Genomic DNA, 21395 nt, shown 5'->3' on the forward strand with positions numbered 1-21395 from the left:
CCCGACTCCGAGAAGAGTCTCCTTCCCGTCTACGTCTCCTTTCAGGAAGGGCATTTCCCATCTCAAATGGCCTGTCTTAGGACGGCTGCGACAGTCTCTCAGACGAAACAACGTTGCGCTGCACATACGCTCAGAGATTGGCAGGGGCGACCTTGTTAAAACATGTTTCTGTCCTTAAGGTCCAAGAGCGTTGCAAGACTCTAAATACCACGCTAGAAGTCATCTCTCCTCAGTCCCCCCTCGTCCCCCCATATTGAGCAAGAAGAGTCAGTCTGACCTCTTGGCTCTCTCCAGGTCGTCGTTGGCCTGCTCCAGCTCTCGGACGTATTTGTTGAGCTGATCTTTGATGCTGCGTGTCTGGCCCAGGTCGTCCTCCAGCATAGAAACCTGCTTATAACTCTGCGCATGCTGATGCTCCAGCTTCTCCTGTGTGAGGGGGAAAGAAAAGGACATGGGAGTGAATGTGTGGAGAAAAGACAAGGAAAGAAACTGTACTTTCATTAAATGTTTATGGGTCACGCAGTGGGAAAGTACCGTATTATATACTAAACAGTAATCATCAGTACTCCTACTGTTATGATGACAACCTGGTGAATCACAAGACAGTTAGTAAAGATGATCTCCCACACATTATGTTATGGTTATAGAGCCTCTTATTTGCCCTGTGGCACTTTACAGTACAGTTAGCATGCTAGTGTTGTGGCCCCTGAGGCACAAAGCATGATTCACAGTATTTTCTGGTTCATTGACACCGTCTGTTTTCAGCATGAGCTGCTGTAATCACACTCACATGATGGGGCCATGGGAAACATCACAATACTGTTCTGCTCTGTATACGGTGTTTATCCTGAATGCATACACAGCCATTGGTTTACCTATAAACATGTGAGCGTGACTACAGCACATTGAATACATCTGACCACTGTTCATGCCTGTATTGATTAAGAACCAGACTTGTCTTTGCAGTTCTCTATTTTCTTCCAATCCAATGAAAGAGTGCCGGAGGATTACCTCACGACTTGTTAACGCCTACATTCAAATAAGACATTGAACTCTGTCCTCGGGATCCAACAGAGATCAGATAACCTCCTAAGACCGCAAATGACTTTATTGGTCAATAGATCATAAAAACCCAAGCCAAGTCCTAAAATATGAACCACATGGCAAGTCACCAGAACCAGTTACCTTGAGGTTGACCACCTCGTTCTTCAGTCTCTCATTTTCGATCTGGAGGTCTCGAAGGCGGTGTTCGGCCTGACTCAGCTGCGCCTCCAGCTCGGCCTCCAGCTCCCGGCTCCCCTCCTGGAACTCCTGCAGCTCCTCCTGGGCATCGTAGCAACTGTGAGGACACACGTAAACAATCACTGTCAATTACCAGCTGCCCTGTTCACTGCCACCATTCAGCTCTGTATCGCTGACTGGCTGAATGACCACAGGCCTGAGCTCTAGAAACGGGCTGGCTTTTGTCCCGCAAGATGAGCCAGGCTCAGGCATGTTCTCGCAGCTTCATCTCCAATGGCCAGGAATAAACCTGCATAAAAAGCCCCGTCAGACATTTGTAGATTTTTAACCTTCAACTTTGCCGCTGCCAAACAGGAATCTCAGTGCTGACGAGTTAAGCATTCTAAATATACAGCCCTAAAGAGACAGCTGACAGTATGAGGTTCAGAGGTAGCTTGAAAAACAGGCCTGCTGTCAAAGAGTCCTGTGGGAGAGGTTAAAAGGTGGGGAGAAAATGAGAGGGTGCAGGAACAGGAAGAGGACACCGTAGTCAGGGATGACCCCATGCAGAGCATCTTCAAAACACACACAATAACTCATAATGGAACACGTGTGGAAGTACACATTTCAAATAGAAAATAAAGTAAAAATAAATGTTGTGGTGATTAATGTAATGCAAATGTATCCTAACCTTTTTCCAATGATGACACTGTGGTTAACACTGTTCTCAGATCAGCTGATTTGTGCTGGGATAATGGCCTCACAGTGGCTCTACTCTGGAATCCATGAATCAGTTGTTGTGGCGGGGTCGTTGAACACATACCAACGCCACAGCGGCTGCTTCATCAGCACGCTGCGTCCTGCAGAATAACTTTCATACGCCTTTCATGGTTTCCAACAACCCACAGCACTCTGGACGCGTGACGCAGAACAGCATTCAATTCATGAATGCTGGTCAAGCATTTAAAATTAATTAATTAATTTTTTCAAAAAATGTTTATTAACAATTTAAATGTTTTATTTGATCATTTATTATTGTTATTAGTATTAATCTTACTTACTTTAATTGAAGTGCTACATGTCAGTTTTTTCTAATTATTTTTGGGTTGTTTTTTTGTTCTGTGTGTGCTTGTAAATGTGATAAATTAATAAAAATGAAAAAATAAAAGATGTCAGTGTTCAGTTTAATTATAAACTGTATTATGTCCAAGTGTCCTTGTCGAGGTAAAGCGGAAAAGTAAAACATCTCTTCTGGGAGATAACCTTTCAATAGGTTACTAATAAACGCTGCCTGCTGCCACAGTGAGCGGATTGCTGCTAACGTGATCCTGAGAAACTGCATGAACCAAAACATGTGTGAGACACGCCACTGTAAACATGGAGTTCTTTTTCCGTGGGCTGGAGATTTTTCCGCTGTGTACCCACATGAGGAATTTCTTAGAAACCCAGCAGGACTTTAACCCTCACTGCGCCGGTTTACACTTCCTTTGAGAGTATGATGGGCCCCAAGTCCATAAATAGAAAAGACAGACAGACTGAGTTCAACAAAGATTTACAAACAACAACCCAAAGCACCACGGCTGCCTACTCCAAACACAGACTGAGCAGATGTTGTCATTTCCTCCTGAGCAAGCCACAGCTGACTTTAAAAAAAGCCTGTCTTTTCATTTGCCTTATAAGGCTCAACGCGGCTTTTTGTGATGAAACTTTAAACAGTGACACATCAGGAAAACTACATATTCAGCATTTTAAAATCTGCCTATTATGTAGCAATGAGTGACTTCTTTTTAAACGTATTCATCTCCTGCTGTTTTCGAGGGTTGTCTGAGTTTGCTTATTTCAGTTTGGGTTTGCTGCCATCTTCTATTTGATTCAAAGATTTGGAAAGACAGGTCACACGTTAAAATATAAAACATTGTTACATAACCCTTTTTGGAAGATTGAGCTTGGCTGGCAAACAGCTGACGAACAGCACAAAAAGTAGAGAAGATAACTTGATTTGATAACTTGTGAAATGAGAAGTAAATCACACTTGCTTACCTTTTCTTATATTTGAGGGCTTGGGACTTCCAGTAATCAACTTCCTCATCCTTTGACGTAAATTTGGGAATCATCTCTTTGTCCATGTCAGGGCACCCTGAGGAACAAAAAGACAGATGTATTAGACTCACAGCAACTCACAAGTACATATTATGGGAAGCAAGCAATTGGCTAGTGGCCATGGGGTAGGGCTGCTCAATTCATCGTATTTTAATCGCGATTACGATTATGGCTTGCAACGATTATGAAAACAACGTAATCAAAATAAAACTATTTTTTAAATTATTATTATTACTTTTTTTTTTTTTTTTTTTTTTTAAATACTTTTTTTTTTGTTGGGGTTTTTCAGTTGAATTATACTTACAAGGGTAATCAACTGTTAAAAACATACTGTTCACATTTTTATTTTTTATTTTATCCAATAAATGGATGTTTTCAAAGTCAATGAATAATCGCATTTAATAATCACAATTACAATTATTGACCCAAATAATCGAGATTATAATTTTTGCCATAATCGAGCAGCCCTACCATGGGGTTAAAACAGGAACAACAACAACAGTGTACAAAACAAACCAGCGTGGCTCTAACCTGGTGAAATCATTTCACTATTAGCATCCTTTTGCATGTAGAAACATGCACAGTGCATTCCCGTCTAATCTCAGAGCTGAACCACGGGGCGGATCAAGATTTAAAAACATTCCCTCATTCCTCACTGCAGAAGATAACAGAAGAGACAGCTCTTTTTTTTTGATTGGAAGTAGCAAACAAAGCCAGATCAGCCTGGCCATGTCACCGAGCCGCTCTGAGGTCATGTCCTCCTCAGTTACTCATGCATCACTGAGTATAGTGTCTTAAGGGAAAAGTCACCCAATTATTTAGAAGCTGGGTTTGGATAAAGTGCCAAACATGAGAGTTTTTCTTTTTACAACTGAATAGACTCAACGATATGTGTGCAGTGCATAGTAGAAGTGTGTCTTCTTTATGAAGTGTCATTACATTACCGCTCATGTGAGGTCCAAATGACTTTAATGTTTAAAATGCCTCCTCTTCCGTCCCGTTAGCGGAAACAACGCTTCACTAGAAGTGTGTTCCTCTTTCCTGGTGAGCTAATAAACTCTGCCTGTGATCTCTGTGGACCAAAAAGGCAGGAAATGATTAAACACATCTGGTAGGAGCTGTTTTGTGTGTGTGGGGGGGGGGTATACAGCTGCTACTCACATTGCTGTACCTCCAGGAATATTCATAATCCGGACAGATACTAACCTACAAGGAGTTCCTGCTGATAGGTCAGACAGCCAGTGAACGCAGCACAGGAAACCTCTCAGCTGGACTGAAGGTTAAGCTAACTACGCTCAACAGTTTGAGAAAGGTATTCTTTTGACTTGACAAGCATGTCTCGGGCTTAGGCGAGGAGGAGGAGGAGGAGGAGGAGGGCGTGTTAGTTTTGACTCAGAGGGACGCAGACTCTTCGCCTGCTCTACCCTTAAACATTCCTCTGGGGTGGCGTCATCAACAATTTACTTGCAAAAGGCCGCTTATGTGTCAGTTCTTTGAAAACACAAAGGAAACTGGAAACCAAAACACCCAGAGGATCAAGAGAGGGAAAGGTCCTCAAGCTGCTACTGACATAACATGTTAGATGTGTCATATGATAAGGGAATCTAGCAAACTCGTGTGTTGTGATGCTGATGGGTGTAAATGGGATCTGGTGTTTTCTACTGATCCCTGTGAGTCTTCAAAAAGGCATGAGCGACAGGCAACTGTTCCCATGGTGATTCAGATCAAAAGGCCTTAACAGTCAAATTGGTTATTTATTTGTGTCCGCCCACTGACATGACAGGAGCTACCGAAGCAGTCTCACATATTTAGCACAGATGTGGACACCATGGTGCTGTACTGGTAACATGATACACCACTAAGATTGGAACAAAAAGGTTCAGTTACATAGTGTAACAGCTCAAGTGCTGAGTACAAATGACAGTTCCTTTTATCTCTCATTTCAGCATCCTTTGGAGCGGTGTCAGTTTGACCCCTGGCTCTGTTTATCTGTTGTTACAAACACACAGCTAGCAAAGATGGAGGGGAGAACCTCACTTACTGTGTGGAGCCATCTGGAACTTACAGACATGGGAAGGTAGCAAGGAGAGAGTATCCTTTCCCACATTGTTGTTTCTACATCCTCTTTTGTTGAAGATGACTCTGTGCTTACTAAGAGTTTAACTGCTGACTCAGATGGAGTATTTTTTTTTTTATAACGGGGCCTAAGAGGGGGCTGAGTCAAATCCAACTGTAGTGTTATTGGTTTGCTCTAATGAGAATAATAATCAGACGTACAGCTTCACAGGGTGTGGTGGTAGTGTTCCCCTGACTATGTTTGGTCCTTTGTGTTGTGCTTTAGCTTCGAGAGGACACTTCATTTAGCTGAGCAAAATCAAAAGGATAACAATCATACTATGTTATCAGAATCATCACCAAAAGCCCCCAAATAACAATTGACATGCATCACAAATAACTGCCACTTACAGATAATACACACCTTTTCGAAATAACAATCATTACACTGCCATTTATTTAATTGATCAATTGTATCTGAATAGCGGCAGGTTATCATTTAGCTGTAGGTATGTTAGCTAATAAACGCTGTCGTCAATGTGTGGATATTTATAAAACTGCGTTGTTTGACAGACGGTACACAAGCTTGGGATAATGCCACTAAATGCTGTTAAAAGAATGCGGATATTACCACATACAAAACGTTAAAATGAAGAAAGCGAAATTTCAAGGCGAAAATGTCTCTGGACATTAAAGCCGGGCTCGAGCTGTCATCTCGGTTTTCAAACAGCTGAACGCGACACTCTAACATGTCAGACGTTAAAACGAAATCATGTATACGGTTAAATTCGTTACCTGCTCATGTCAAATCGATGTCCAGCTATCTTCTGTTTCAGGGGGTCGCCTTCCAGCCGGTGTTATATCCAACACACACCTCTCCCCTGCTCTGGCCTCGGATATTAGTGACTGAGCTGTGTTTAGGAAATTGCCAACGCGTCTCCCGGAAGCGACGTAAATCCTGACGGGAAAACGTGCTGACGTAATTCACGTTTACGTCGAAACTGGGCAGGGCTGCTCTAGAAATAGATGTACCAGAACCCGCCGCACCTTTTTTCTGACTAGATGTAATTCTACATAGCCTACTTTTAACTACAGTGACCACAGGGTGGCATACGATTGCCAGAAACCACCAAACAGGGACTCCGAACTCAGAATTTCTTCATGTTACATTTTTGTATGACTTTTTCTGTTTACGATTTTTTCTGTGAGCTGAAAATAGGTTAGACTAGAATTTAGGCTATTGCAGAGGTGGGAGAAGTACTCAGATAAAACAAGTAAAAGTACCAGAGTGTATAGGCCTACTCTGTTATAAGTAGGCCTACTGTAAAAGTCCTGCAATCAAAAGGTTACTCAAGTAAAAGTAAAAAAGTATCAACCTCAAAATATACTTAAAGTACCAAAAGTAAAAGTATTCCAATGCAAATTGGTCAATTTCAGAATAATATATTATATGTTTTGATTATAATTATTGATGCACTAGAGTGTTATCAAAACTGGTAAAGATTCAGCTAGTTTTAATGACTTTGTATATTGCTGGGTAGCTTTTGAATTTTACTCCAGGTCTAACTAAAGTCTTATTTAAGTGTTATTTACATTTCACATTATTTATCCAAGTATGTAAGCTAAGGGATACCAAATAAATGTAGTATAGAGTAGGCTACACGATTTACCAATGAATTGTAGTGGAGTAGAAGTACCAACAAAGTATCAAATGGAAATACTCAAGTAAAGTTAGAACCTCGAAAGTAACATGGGCTCTTGACACCATTTAAAAAAAAATGCCTCAGACTTAACATTGGTCCTAAACCCCCAAAACAGCCTTAGCCTAAAAACACAATATTGATGAAAGAAAAATAAGTTCTTGCTGTTTTGTTGAACATCTTTTAATTTGCAGTGACTCACATTAACACAACTGAAAAGGATGTTCTAGTTTTGCTCATATTTAAGGAATGCACGTTAGCAAGCAGTGCAGTATGGAGAACATGAAATGCAAACCAGCTTGGCCACTTGAACCGTGGTGTCTTCCGGGGACCCAATCAGTGAAGGCCCTGCAGTCAGAGGTGGCTGGCCCGGTTTGACAAGGCGCAGCTCTTGCCTCCACCCTCTGCTAAAGATATGCGCTGAGGGAATTCAGTCTACATTTTCAAAGGATTCAACTTGTAGTCAACAATTGGCTGCAGTGGCTAATTGTCATTCAATGGAATTTCCTAAGGAAGATAGTCAAGAGGACGCACCAGAGTGCCCGGTGTGTTATGAGTGTCTCTCGGGCACAGAGAGGACTCTGAGCTGCGGACATGTGTTCTGTCACGACTGCCTGGTCAAAACGCTGGTCAGCATCAATGGCGATGGAAATATCAGAGACACTATTGTTTGCCCTATCTGCCGACATCTTACATTCATCAAGAAACAAAAGGAAGCGCTTGTGTCCCTTACGATGGACAAGGATTCAGGTGGAGGGCAGACCCTGGAGGTGCCCCTGCCTCCATCACCGAGACACATCCAGAGCGCACGGCGCAGCTCCAGTTTGCCGGTAGAACTTAATTGGATATATCGCTGCTTCAGGGAAATGTCTGAACGAATCCGCCGACAGAGGTTGATCTGCCCCAGCCATAAAGCATCTCAAATATTTGTCATAAGCGCTCAAGGGCGACCCATGGCAGAAGACGATGCGCTTAGTGTTGTGATGACTGTGGTTCCACCGCAGCGCAGGCAGAGGCGAAGGCGCAGGATTTGCACCACTGCAAGATGCCTTATCGTTCTGCTCTCAGCTTTTACTATACTGGCACTAGTGGCTGCAACGCTACCCTGGATTTTGTTGGCATAGTACCGTGATGTGGGTGTATGGATTATGATGTGCCAATAGGGGATGATACATTGACAATTATAGCGAATATATTCTTATCCATGGAATTAAGTTTATGGTTGCTAAGCAATGAAATGTGTGAATAAATGTGTTTTGTCTTTCTGATGAAAATAAGACATTTCCTTACAGAATCAAAAAGTTAAAAAAATGTTCAATTAAGTTAATATTTTGAGTTGAAAAGTGGGTTTAAGATATAAGTATCGTGATTCCTCTCCTAGTTTTCAGGTCAGAAGTCAGAAGGTGTATGCCCCTTTGTGTGCAGCAAGCAACAGTCTAGTAATGTCAAGTCAAGGTTGAAGCTTTGACAGTCTTTTATTTTGCATTCCTGTCTGTGACATGTTCGACATGTTTGATTAGAATCAAAATGCAATACATCCTAACAATTTCAAAGCACACTCAAAGGTTACTAAATCCAAAACGATTGAACATCTTAGAATTATTTCAACAACCAAAAAAAGGGGCCTGCCAGAAAAAGTGCAATAAAAACCATGTAACCCTAATCCCATTGTTGTTAAAGCAGCGCAAGTCAATGTTATGTTCCACATTTCATTTTTAGACTTTAATTTTACACATGCTAAATGAAAATGTTTGATAAGAAGATTGAAGGGAGTTAGATACACAGTTACATATATAGACGGCTCACGTTGTAGTGTGTATAAAGACGCTGTAGACAGAGACACCTTTAAGAAATAATTGATGCACCCTGTGCAGTCTGAAGGAGATATACTGTAGCAGGTAGTAATGAGCTCTGCCTGGCTGTTTTCTGTAAGAAGATACGCCGCCTATACTGTGGCATTAGATTAGTTGTCTGTCTAAAGAACCAAGATTAAGATGGAGAAGAAAGGGGAAAAAAAGTAACAACATAAGTTATATAACAAGTAGAAATAACACAATCATTGGTTTCTTTGAAAAAAGACTTGATCTTGAAACAATGAGGTCAAACAAAGAGAAAGGCAGAGTGACACCATGACACATGTGTACACTCCTAGTTTCCTCCTGTGGTAATCCCTCAGCCATCCTGCTGGGCTGGTCCTACAGGTTACACACCTGAGGGGCGTCTGTTACATTACATTACATCGCGTTTAGCTGACGCTTTTATCCAAAGTGACTTACAATAAGTGCATTCGACCAACAAGATACAAACTTAAAGAAAACAGAATCATATAAGTACATCAGATTTCATAGAGCTAAAACATTTAAAGTGCTAGCTTTAGATAGGCCAGTTCTTTATTGGTATATAAGTGCTTTGTTTGGCTGCTGTTCTGCAGCCAAACCCATTTCTAAGAAAGTGAATAATCATTATTTCATTTGATGAATCAGATTTTAAGATGGTATTCTTGTTGGTGGCTTGCACGGCAGTGGTTAGAGCCGGATTAACTAGTTATAAATGCTAAGCAGAAACAATATTTAAGGCAAATATATAATGAGTGAAAACAGTATAATAGTGATTTATTCAGGTTAAAATAATGACAGTTTGAGAGAAAATTGCTTAAATAAGCAGAAATCAGGTTTCTTCATTATGTTCATAATGTTGAATACATTCAAAATTAACGTCCAGGCAGAGTGAAAGTCCTGGATTCAAAACCTAACTAGTTGACTTATGTATCATCATTAAAATGTACTTGAAGTATACAAATGAAGCAGTAATAAAAGTAATACAACTTACTTTAGCACTATATGAGTAAATGTATTAATTTACAAATGACACCAAATGTAATTGTAATTAAAAGTACAAACTTTTTCCTTTAAATATAGCAACGTTTAGGTTGTTTAGAAATACTGAAAATACTCCAGTAAAGTTAGTAGTGTTGACCATCAACTGTACAATTTGCCAAAACTTTATTTTCCCAGGAAAACAAAACACTGCAAAAAAGCCACATGAACCAGGTGAGATATTACAAATGTAGAGTTTAATATAGATATTTATTTCTGACATTCTGATAAGGATTGCAGGTAGGCTTCACAGTACACACTGTGTACCACTTGATATGCTAAGCAGAGGAGGGAGGGGTGGGCATGGTGGGCTTGACAAGCGGCAGGTTTTGTTTTTGTACACTAGTAGTGAAAGCAGAAGGAGGCAGTACATCCACAGGCAACAACCACTCCTCTACCGTATTGCTCAGAACCCCACATAGGACCATTCATTATGATCCACATTCTCTAGAGTCAAACTCTACATTTCACCCCTCTTACAATCCCTAAAAAGACAGTGATTGACACAAAACGTGGATTATCAAAAGACTATCTATAAGCGCATGCATGACACTTTTTCAGATTCCCCCATTTCAGATTCCTCCCAGATGTAAACACGTTGAGCTTTACTTTAGACCAACATACTTGGTGGTAAAGTGAGCTATAAAATGTAGTTCTACAGTAGTTAAAATGCTTGATAAAACTACAGTGTACCATTTGGTGCAAAAGGTAACTCTATGAATATGCTATTGAAAATCGCTGTAAAGGAAGATGATCTGAAATTAGATATGTGATGATATTATGACTCAAGCTTTGGGGAGGGTACATGTGTTCTTTTTCCTTTTGAGCAGCATTATAATCACACTTACAATGAACAGGAATGCATGCTTTTAGGTGGCTCTAAGTTCAAGTTATGATGCACAAAAGCATTACAGTAATACTGCTCTGCACTCATAATAATACATGCCAACAAGGAACCTTCATCCAGATGTACCATGTCCATTTGCCTTTTTGCTATTACAAAATCAGGTAGCCTACCATTGGAAATCTTAGTGATTCACATTCAGTCTGCACACACAGAGAGAGAAACCCTGCTTTCTCGTATAAATGTATGGTTCCAGCACAGAAAATAAAACCTCTATACACATTAATTATGCCTATAGTTCCAAAATAACAACCAGAGTGAGGGCACTTGCAATTGTTTTCATATAATCACCACAACTATCAATATAAGTATCAACATCACCAAAATCTTCATAAACATAGTTCATTGAGAACACACACGGAGCATTCCATCACTTTTGGAGAAAGGTTCATCTAGAATTAATAGCTGAAAAAAGAAAATACTTGCTTTGTAATAAAACAAATGGCTTTTTCTTCTCTAGGGTTGGGGAGGGTCACACTTTTTGGACTGAGGTGGCTCAAAACACTGTAATTGCACTTTAATTGACAAAATGAGTCCTAAAACATTTGATAGGTGATTAAAAAAGTTCCACTGCAGTATCGGTTATCTGATAAACTTAAAGAACATCAGAATAATTCTCTGCAGTTAGAATAACAACAAAGGACAAAATCATTTTAATATGGTGATAAAGCGAGTGTGACAAATTAGCTATTATATTCAAATGAGCACAACATGTAAGCCGGTCCATCAATATATACGCTAAAGACTACATTATCCTCATTATGAATTGATTAAACGAGCTGAATTTTCTCAAAGTAAACTTATTATTTACAGAGGAATCTATTAAATAACTGATTTAGAAGAAAAGATAGGGCAATGGTGTGCAACTCATTAGTGCTAGAGTATATTCGAAGTCAAAGCTCAGGAGACAGAATTAGAAAAAGCCACAATAGATTTCTAGCAGAAATAACATTCTGCATTTCTGCTGCAGCATCATTGTTACCTGGTGTTAAAGAGAAACATTATGAATCCACAATAAACCTGTTCATTGTGTGCAGGGACAAAAATAACAGCACATTTTTAATCATTACATCTTCTAGACATGATAAATATCAGCACATATATTATTATTAATATCATCATTATATATATTTGAAATATGCATTTTTACATATACTTTTACTCTCAGATTTATATACATCAATTTATGTACAGTCTTTGTATTTACATTAGGGGTCAAAGGTCACTGAACCTGAAGCACTTGAAACAAGGTTAAAAGAGAGAATCATACGAACCTAAAGGCAGTGAAGTCATCCATCAATTTTCATCAAACTGTAACAGCACATGGGTGGTCTACATTTACTCTCCAAGGACAACAACAACCAACACACTCACACAAAATAACATACTGCCATTCGGAGGCCCTTGATCAGAAGCAGTTTGTTTATAGTGGCTTGTCATGCAAACACATTGTGGTGCTTTCGTCCAAAGAAATGTAATTTACAGTAACATTCTTCTCATACTGTGCTGGTATAAAGTGAGTTAAAGTGAGCTTACCTGTATGAGGGTAAATGTCAGATAAAGAACAGTTGTAATATGTGATAGCAGAGGGGAAGTAAAGATTGGGTATAACGATAAGAAGTAAACTGCATTAAACGTTTCATCCTGCATGCAAAACCTGTCTCTACGGCTCAGCATTATCCTAATGTGCACAAAGCTTAAATACCCTGTGAGCAATAACACACGACTACTCTCTGGAACACCCTGAGGAGGGGCTTTGCTCCTAACCATGTCAGGCTCTGAGTTTCCCTTACCAAAAGTTGCACAACTTGTGAATATCATATTGCAATATGATTGCATGTTTTAATAAGGCAAAAATAAATTGAAAAAACTCACAAAAATACAGACCACTTCATCAAAGAACATAGATGAACAAGCTAAATAAATAAAAAAAATCTCTTAACTTAATACTCATTCTACTATACTTATTCCAGTCTTTCCTCCTAAAGGCAACTGTTTCTCCGCTATGGCATTTTGGTGTTTTTCTTTGTAGTCACATTTAAGTTCTAGCAAGCAATTGTAAGAGATGAGTTTCTTTGCAGCCTGTAGCAGATGTGTTCGAGTTGTGGTTTCAGGTGGGCATTGGTGAGGCCAATTGGTGTTTCCATCAGGCCTTGATGGCGACAGTTAAGAGCATGTATAGCCACAGGGGTGCTGGTTAGCTGTGATGCCTTAGTGTCAAAGGTCATAGAGTGGTGCTCTGTGGCTCCTCCTCAGGCACAGCGTCCCCCTCTGGAGAGTTTCTCACTGCCAGGGACCTCCTGCAAGGGGCACCGCTGAACTCATCGATGAGGCTGTCCAGATTGACATTGATGGAGGGGATTTCATAATTGAAGATATCTAATGGTGAGCATGGTGGGAGAGGTGAGTATGGTGAGCAGAATGGTGGGAATGGGGATGAAGAGCAAGAGGAGGAGGAGAAGAGGGCATATGAAGATGATAATGAGGTGTAAAAAACGGAAGAGAGCAGAAATAATATTAATCTTTTTGAGACTGAACTCATGGTAAGTGGCATATGATGTCTGTCCTGATTGAAGTAATCAGTAGATTACATGTGCTTCACATTCTACACAGGGATGTTTCAGTGTGTTCTAGTCATACCTGAATGACTAGTGTGGCATTTCACAGCTTTTTGTGTCTTTTGAGACAACAACAACATATATTTTTGCTAGGTAAAATAAAATAACAGCTCAAAATGACTGCACAATGACACATTACTTTTCACGTTACAACAATGGTCAGGTAAACCAACACAGAGGCAACAAGATGTGTGTGGAACTCTGTGGAAGAATGGCACCAAGTGGGCTTGAAGTAACAATGGCAATCTCATAAGGACCTGATACTTGCTCTTAATATATCCTAATGTGCTGCTGCATTGACTAGAAGCAGCAGGTCCAAGCAGAGACTACTCCTGTGTAGGAATGAGATGGAGCGTGGCAGTGTAGTAAGAGGGAGCAGAGGTTATAAAAAGCGATGAATCTGCCAAAGGAGGATTGGGGGTTACCTGTGCCCCCCCGATACCAGTGGCAGACGCGTTAGAGGGGGATGTCTGCTGGCATTGGGCTGGGAATGGGGTACGAAAAGAAGGGGGGCTTTAAGATGGACTTTTGTAAGCGACGGCGTCTGCAATGTGAGCGCAGTGTGGTGCACTCTGGGAAGTCCTTAAGCCATGCATTTTCGGTTGAACTGCAACACCATGCAAAAAGTAAAAAATGTCAACCTGCTCAAAGAGGAAATAGGGAACGTGTTCTGATTGAAAGCTACAGGTAGATGTTTGAGGCAGGCTGCAGGAGACCCCAGAGGCAGCCACAGCACGAGGCCAGGCAGTGAGATGGAGCGCATGGGGTGGGGACGGTCTGGCTTACCCTAAAAGTCCCCCTCACACTTAGCCCACACTGAATCCCTGGCCTCACACAGCTGCAAGGTACACAATAGTAGCAGGGGGGAACAAGAGAATGATAAATATAGCAAAGTGACAGAATGATTGGTATATCATGACAGAACACCTCATCATCAGAACATATACTGTAGATAGAAGGTGGGGTTTGTCTGGCTAGGTGTTTGCGCCTGTTACGCAGTAAGAGAGACTGGACTGTAAAGTAAGCCTCTGACCTACCTCTGCCATGTGAGGGTCTGGGTAACACAGATAAACAGAGAGCACATGATGAATCTAATGGCAACTTCCATACAAGCAGGACGAGCTATGCTTCTCTGATGTTTCCACACATTACCCAGAAACATCATCACATAACACAAGCAATGAATACATAGGTCAAGGAGGTTTGCTCACTACAGTAGCAGCAACAATGCTTATATTTACATAATTCTTCAGGCATCTGTGTCTAAAGGCAACTTTTTTTCATTCAGACATTCGCTTGGGAACAGTCAATAAGGGTAAGGGGATCTTTTATATCTACATGACATATGACAAGTCCTACAGAGTTCTACACTCGTCCACCGTCTCCATTGGACAGAGCCACAGCGAGTCTGAGAGAGGGCCGCTGCAGCCCCACCTGAGGGGGCGGAGGGGGTGTTGTTGCCAATGGCTGGTGTTTACCTGTAGACATGCTCTCCCCGGGAGACAGTCCATCCAGGAGGCCCAGCTCCAGGGGCTGGGGGACTGTGGCCATGGCCGAGCCTGTGAACAACTGGGGGGCTGTGGGCGGCTGAGGAGGGGGCAGACTGGGTCTCTGCCTGGGCTTTGGGGCGGGCCGCGACTTGGTGAGCGTTCCGGTCAGGGAGGGAGGGGACGAAAGGGAGTGGGACGCCCCAAACAGGGTCTGCCCAGGGGAGCAAGGCGGCACTTGCCCCGGTGGGCAGGCCAGTCCATAAGGGGAGGGGGTGCTAGGAGGTGTGGGGGACAGGCTGACCGGTGACGGCTGACCTGTTGATTGGTCGGACATCCCGCAAGACTGGCTGTATGGGACCTTGGGAGGCACAGGGGCCAACTTCTTGGAACCTGAAAGCACACAACACAGTCAAATTCCTGTTAGATATCAATTAGCAAAAATCCACAATGACTTAGATTGCAAGCACTAAATATTGTTTTTTTCTTTTAACCTTATTCTGAGAAAGACAAAAGTCCTACTATGCTGTTCACACGGCTAATCAAAACGAATACTCCACTAATATTCCTGATTAAATGCAGACCTGCATACTATGATTTACATAAACCCCCCCGGTTAGTATATCCTAGCTTAAGCCTTTTAAGTAACTTTAATCTCCAAAATCCTCTTGATTCCAAGTCTTTCATAATGTTTAAAAGTAGGCGTGTTTCTCCTTCCAACCAGAATCTTTTTGGCATGGATCTCTATCCCAGCACTGCAAACTGTGCTGTATACATGTGCAAAGAATGATCCTAAAACCTGAATAATAAGGCCATACAGTATCCCACATAACAAGATTAGGAAATGCTGCATTAGAAATATTGTGGAATAGTGGAATATGTGCATGTTAACACAGTCATTGTAAACTCGGACTGAGAGAGGTGCTGACCTTTGCGCAGGGTGTGTGGACTGTGCTCTATGGAGTGGGGGGACTGGCTGCTGCTCTGAGGACTACAGCTGAGGGGGACTGTCGGACCGGCCACCTGGATGCCTTTGTGTCCAATTACAGGGGAGAGCTCTTTACTCTTGAATGAACTGAAAAAGACAGAGAGACATTAGTGTGTGAATGGTATTACAGTAACTGTCAGTATACCTCATGTGCACTACTTTAGAGCCACAGCAGCCATCATCACCATCATCATCACCATCACCATCATCATCACCATCACCATCATCATGAGTTTGACTTTGTTAAAGAACACTGTTACCAATACTACCATATACTGTAATCAATATTAATTAATACAATTAACCCAGAACATGTTGTAAAGCAAAGTGTTGGGTTGGCATTTCAATCAGAAAAGTGCAGCCTAACAAACCCGATCTTTATTTAACCACTATTATTATTATTATTATTATTATTATTATTATTACATCCAGATTGATATAATAATCGTGTATGTGTAACAAAAGCACAATACATTCCAGTTTCAGCATGTTATATAGAACATCAACAAATTATATTTATTTGTGTGCTGTATTGTAAGTTACACAGTATATAAAAAAAGAACGTTCAACTACCTTCCTCTCTGTATATAAAGGAGCTTATCATGATCTAAAAATACCAATGATGTTCAGAGACAGCTGGGATCTCACGACAGTGTAAGATTTCCACTGGATTCCTCACAAAAAAGGACACCGAGCAGAACAGAAGGTATAAATATTTGTACCCAGCAACAAATACTGCCACAGAGTCATGAGTGTGTCACTGTGTGGAACCACCTTGATTAACATCAGTATTATTACTTACGGAGAGTATTGAGGATGCACCGTAAATATGGTAGGGATTCTGCATGTAACCATATATGAGCAACTAAATCTAAATTCTGTGCTATAAGCAAAGAGTAGTTAATGAAGGTATTGTATTATCTTCTCACTTTAAATAACGTGTTTCTGCGATTTCATGGCTGTAATAAGGATATCCTCAATAATATAGACATAGCGTTGCAAAAACTCATATGAACTCACATCCACAAAGACAACCATTTTGGATTATATGACATCTAATTAACTGCAATTTCGGGCAGTCCCTTTGAGATGTCTTTCCCCAAAAAGAATCCATCTGATTGGGAAGCATTGAGCTACCAGATCTCAAGACAGAGCGATATCAAGCGAGCTTGTTCTGATGGCTGACAAAGATTTGCAGTAATGATTCACACTGTCCTGTTTGTAACACCGCAGACATATGAGTCAGGAAACTGCCACAGTCACTCTATACAAAATCAGCACTTTGGGTCCAGATGAAAGATTGTTGAAACTGCAGGAAGAAGCTTATCAGAACAGAACGGTACTACAAAACTAACCTTACAAATCTCCAACTTCATTCTGCTGGTTAGTAAAGAAAACAGCTGCAAACTGTAGAATAAATACATTCATATGCTTTTTGATAGCCATTATGCAGCATTGTCCATGTATTTATCATCTACTCAATACCAGCCTGAAACCGAGCGCTATGTATGAGCCAGCAACATCCCTTGTTGCTAGGCAACCGCCATGAGAGGCATTCCTGGACAACCTGATGTTACAGAATCTGAGGTATGTAATTTGAAGGGGGAGGGGGGGAAAAGCAAAAGAAAATATGAGCTAGCGAGCTAGAGGAGAGGAGAGATACAGATGCCACTCTGTGATGCATCCATCGTGGCCATGGGTGTGTTGTATTTACCTAGTCAGCCTGGGGGGTCCTCTCTCTCGGGCACATGGACAGGCAGCCCACGGCGGGGGCGGGGGGGCGGACGAAGGGAGGCTAGGGGGGTTGCCAAGGGACTGGTCATGGCGGGTTAACACCAAGGGGGTTTTGATGTAGAGTGGTGAAGCATTAGTGTCCGGTGGGGGGGCATGCGACATGTCACTGGGCGGGCTGTGCTTGGGGAAATGCAGACAGCTGGGTTTGCCCAGTGACATGTCGCATGCCCCCCCACCGGACACTAATGCTTCACCACTCTACATCAAAACCNCTCAATCTCTGCGGCGGACGCCACCATTTCTTGATTGCCGGCCGGCGAATCAGCGGACATGAGGGGGTCCTGTCCCGACGAGCTAGCTTGGCATGCTAGCCATCGGCGGAGGCTCTTAGTGGTGAAGCGGGCACAATCCCCGCACGAGCCGGGGTTATCGATAGCCTCCTGGGCGTGTTCCAGCCCGAGGCAGGACGAGCAGACCTGGTGTGAGTCTGTGCCTGAGATCTTAAACCCGCAACCGCATAGCCGAGCCTCCGAGTCCCTGACTCCTCTGGTGTGAGGGAGAGAAGGGTCCATCTTTGTTCGCCAGGGTATCGGCGTGGAGTGGACACGCTAGTAAGAGGTACGTTACCGAGAAAAAAATCCAACCTTGTCGTTAATCCGAAAGGAAAAAGCGACGGCGTAGATTTTATTCTTTAAAGAATACTAACTGGTGTGTTAATACCTTTTGTTTTTATCTCCGTCTCCTCTGGTGTGAGAGAGAAAAGAGAACTTCCTCGCTACCGTGGTGTCAGTGTGAAGGGAAGAAAAGCTAGCAACAGCAGGTATGTTACTAGCTTGAAGAAAAAAATCAAACCTTACCGTAATTTCGAAAGAAAGAAACGGCGAGGCAGATTACAATATTAACTGGTGTGTTAATATTGTTCAGTCTTCTTGCAAAGCAAAAAAGTAACCGGCAAGCGCCCGTCGACCGAATATTAGCTTTGGGTTCAGTCTGTGGACCGTTAAGCTAGCCCGGCTACTGATAATTCGAGATGTGCTCTGAAGCGAGAAGAGGTGTTTGAATGACGCTGCGTCGTAGCGCAAGCTACTTATAGGGATTCCCTGACGTAGACGTCAAGATCACCAGCCAATCAGGATTGGCGTAATGAGATTGATGCTTCTGTTTGCATACGCGTTGAGGCGCATCCCATAGTGAGACATCGAACGGAGTGTTATGAATGAGAACTGAGAAAGCAAGAGAGGCCAGGGTTTTTGACCATTTCGCAAAGTATAATGTTCTCATTCAAAAAAATAAGAAGGTAAGTTATCAAGCAAGTACTCGTGTGTGAGTTAGTTTTTCTGACTGCTGCCAATGTTAGCAAACTTTCAACTAGCTAACATAAGTGAAAGCAACACTTAATGTTAGTGTGTTTACATTTAGGTCTGCTACTTCTGGTGTATGTAATGACTATTTGTGCCGCTGTAACGGAGAGCTTTACATGACTGTTTACATTATTGCATAAGGATTTGGCCTTTAACATTCGTACAGATGTAATATTGTTTTACGATCTGTGCACGGAGCTTTGATTGGTCAGTAGACTTTGTTACGAGGTGATCTCTTACCTCCAACAAATCCTGCTCTATGTGTAGTGAAACTCTGACAGTTTGCGTGTGGCAGCAGGGTGAAGCGAGCAGCCTTGATCCATAGTTATTTATTTACTAGACCTTGTAGGCTAGGCTACATTAATATGATGAGCAAAAACCAGCTCAGTTTTAAAGGTCCCGTGTCACGCTTTTCCGGTTACCCGTTCCCTTGTGTGTTATGAAGGTTTTATGCATGTAAACGGTCTGCAAAGTCACAACCCCTCAAAGTACACCCTGTAGCGAGTAAAACTCTAACACAGAAAAAATACCTGTCTATGCTGCCCCAGAACGCCTCGTTGGACATTTCTCTTTTTCCATTAATTTCTTCCTGGGTACAGTGACGTGACCATACCCAAATGGACCAATCCGTGGAGCCATTACCTTACGTCCACGGACCCGATCTCTTCTCCCTGAGACAGCGGGACGCGGCGAGGCTGTGAGTCGGTGTCCCAGCCAGGCTGCGGGTGTGTGTGTGTGTTTGGGCTGGTTTCGGGCTGTGTCTTGCTGTCTCGACGGCCACTGGGCTCATAGGGAGGGGCGGGGGGGGGGGGGGCAGGAGAGCTCCAACAAGCCTTTTAGGACAGAGAGTGAATGCACATACTATACAGAGATGATGAGAAACCAATGTGATTTTGGAAAATTGCTCAATATAAATCTATTTTAGTATACCTCAACAATGGAATTATGATCAGTAGAAATAGCCATGACATGGGACCTTTAAATGTGGTGCCTAGTTGACCTGGTGGGGACACTAAACATTACTTGTGTTTTAGATGGAGATGGTGAAAGTCACTTTACTTGAGCTACTGTAGGCTAGCATCACCAAACGATAAAAGCAAAGCCAAAGTCTCTGCTCCATAGTTTCTCTTGGAATAAAATCACACTGTACATTTTACATTTATATATTCAGTTTAATATTTAATATTCCATCTGTCAAATACTCTCGTATAATACCTTGCTTTATATCTTGTTATTGTTCATTTGTAAATTCAACATATATATTTTCTACTTTCTTGTTTTTCTTGTCTTTTAATTTGTATACAATGCCATGCTGCTGCTACAACAAGTAAATCCCAAATTGGGATCAATAAAGTACTATCTTATCTTATCTTATCTTATCATATCTTATACTTTAAATGTACTCTGTTTACAGTCCATGTCACTGGGATTTACTAGAGAACAAGACTTGTAAAATACTTTAATGCATAATTTCTCTATGTTCTTTACTGGACTGTGTAAACATGTCAGAATCAAACATTGGGCTTGCTAATACTCTTGCTTTTGAACTGTGCAAGGCTGATATGCAGTGAAAAAAGGACAGATGACGATACTGTAACCACTGATCGACTTTCCCTTGTTGTAATGTTGTTTTTGATTGGTTACAGAATTCTGACAGTGATGAGGCCTTGGTACAAGTATCTGTGGGGTGATGACTGTCCTCAGTGAAGGTTAGCTTTCCCCAACTCCTTTTCACCCTGACCCTGTGTTTTCTGTCATCCTTGTAGAGAGAGATTTTGTAGTTATATTGGGAGAGAAAAAAATCCAAACTGCAAACTCCTGTTCATGATGAGTAACATCTTCTTTTTTTAAGGAATACAAATCTAAATAAAGGCATATGAACTTTAAACTGTGTCACTATACTTTGATTGTTATTTGCAACCGGAAATGTCACATATCTTAACTTAAATAAATGTATTGTTTGGAATATACAAACAACATTTATTTAACCTTAAGTATTTAGCTGTTTGAAATTATAATTCTGTGTGAACTAAGTGGTCATTTCATTTAAAAAGTATTTTTAAGTATACATTTGTTTTGAGTTACCTAAACTGAAATGTAAGTGTACTACACTAAATAAGCATGTTAGTGAAATAGCTAGATCACTTTAAAAGTCAAACAATTACCTCGACTGACTTACCTTCCTTTACCACTTTTCTGACAATTTTGAAATGTATAATTTGTTGTTTCCCATGTGTACCATTGTAAGTGCATTGGCACGTAGAAGACACCAGATGGAGCTCTTAGCGAGGCTGAGTTACAGCAGTGAATTCCTTAGCGGGGTGTAGTAAGATAAAACTGAGAAAATACAA

General features: G+C 41.5%; 3 protein-coding genes across 5 annotated transcripts in view; 1 reads left to right on the plus strand and 2 right to left on the minus strand.

The window, feature by feature from the left end:
• The window catches only part of ndel1b (nudE neurodevelopment protein 1-like 1b), a 12886-nt gene extending 6585 nt beyond the window's left edge, over positions 1 to 6301 (minus strand). The window contains exons 1-4 of the mRNA XM_010788344.1: positions 6172 to 6301; positions 3262 to 3358; positions 1186 to 1339; positions 270 to 426 (exon numbers count right to left, since the gene is read on the minus strand). Of these exons, the coding sequence (XP_010786646.1) occupies positions 270 to 426; positions 1186 to 1339; positions 3262 to 3347 (397 nt within the window). The 5' untranslated portion in view covers positions 3348 to 3358; positions 6172 to 6301. The remainder of the gene's footprint in view (positions 1 to 269; positions 427 to 1185; positions 1340 to 3261; positions 3359 to 6171) is intronic.
• A 990-nt stretch (positions 6302 to 7291) lies between these two features.
• On the plus strand, positions 7292 to 8338 carry LOC104960331 (RING finger protein 222). Its single transcript, XM_010788332.1, has one exon. It carries the CDS (start codon positions 7574 to 7576, stop codon positions 8198 to 8200), a length of 627 nt encoding a protein of 208 aa, XP_010786634.1. The 5' UTR covers positions 7292 to 7573; the 3' UTR covers positions 8201 to 8338.
• A 1792-nt stretch (positions 8339 to 10130) lies between these two features.
• LOC104960332 (rho GTPase-activating protein 44-like) lies at positions 10131 to 17885 on the minus strand. Of its 3 annotated transcripts, XM_010788335.1 has the most exons (5): positions 17664 to 17885; positions 15891 to 16036; positions 14953 to 15354; positions 14261 to 14312; positions 13154 to 13235 (listed from the first exon to the last, which is right to left on the minus strand). In XM_010788335.1, exons 1-4 carry the CDS (start codon positions 17843 to 17845, stop codon positions 14305 to 14307), a joined length of 738 nt encoding a protein of 245 aa, XP_010786637.1. In that variant the 5' UTR covers positions 17846 to 17885; the 3' UTR covers positions 13154 to 13235; positions 14261 to 14304. The 3 variants fall into 3 exon arrangements, with proteins under 3 accessions (XP_010786635.1, XP_010786636.1, XP_010786637.1); XM_010788333.1 differs by lacking the exon at positions 14261 to 14312 and having other exon boundaries at positions 10131 to 13235; XM_010788334.1 differs by having other exon boundaries at positions 13141 to 14312.
• Positions 17886 to 21395: the final 3510 nt, after the last annotated feature.

Source organism: Notothenia coriiceps, unplaced genomic scaffold, assembly GCF_000735185.1.
Source record: "Notothenia coriiceps isolate Sejong01 unplaced genomic scaffold, NC01 NC01_scaffold00031847, whole genome shotgun sequence".
Classification (NCBI taxonomy): domain Eukaryota; kingdom Metazoa; phylum Chordata; class Actinopteri; order Perciformes; family Nototheniidae; genus Notothenia; species Notothenia coriiceps.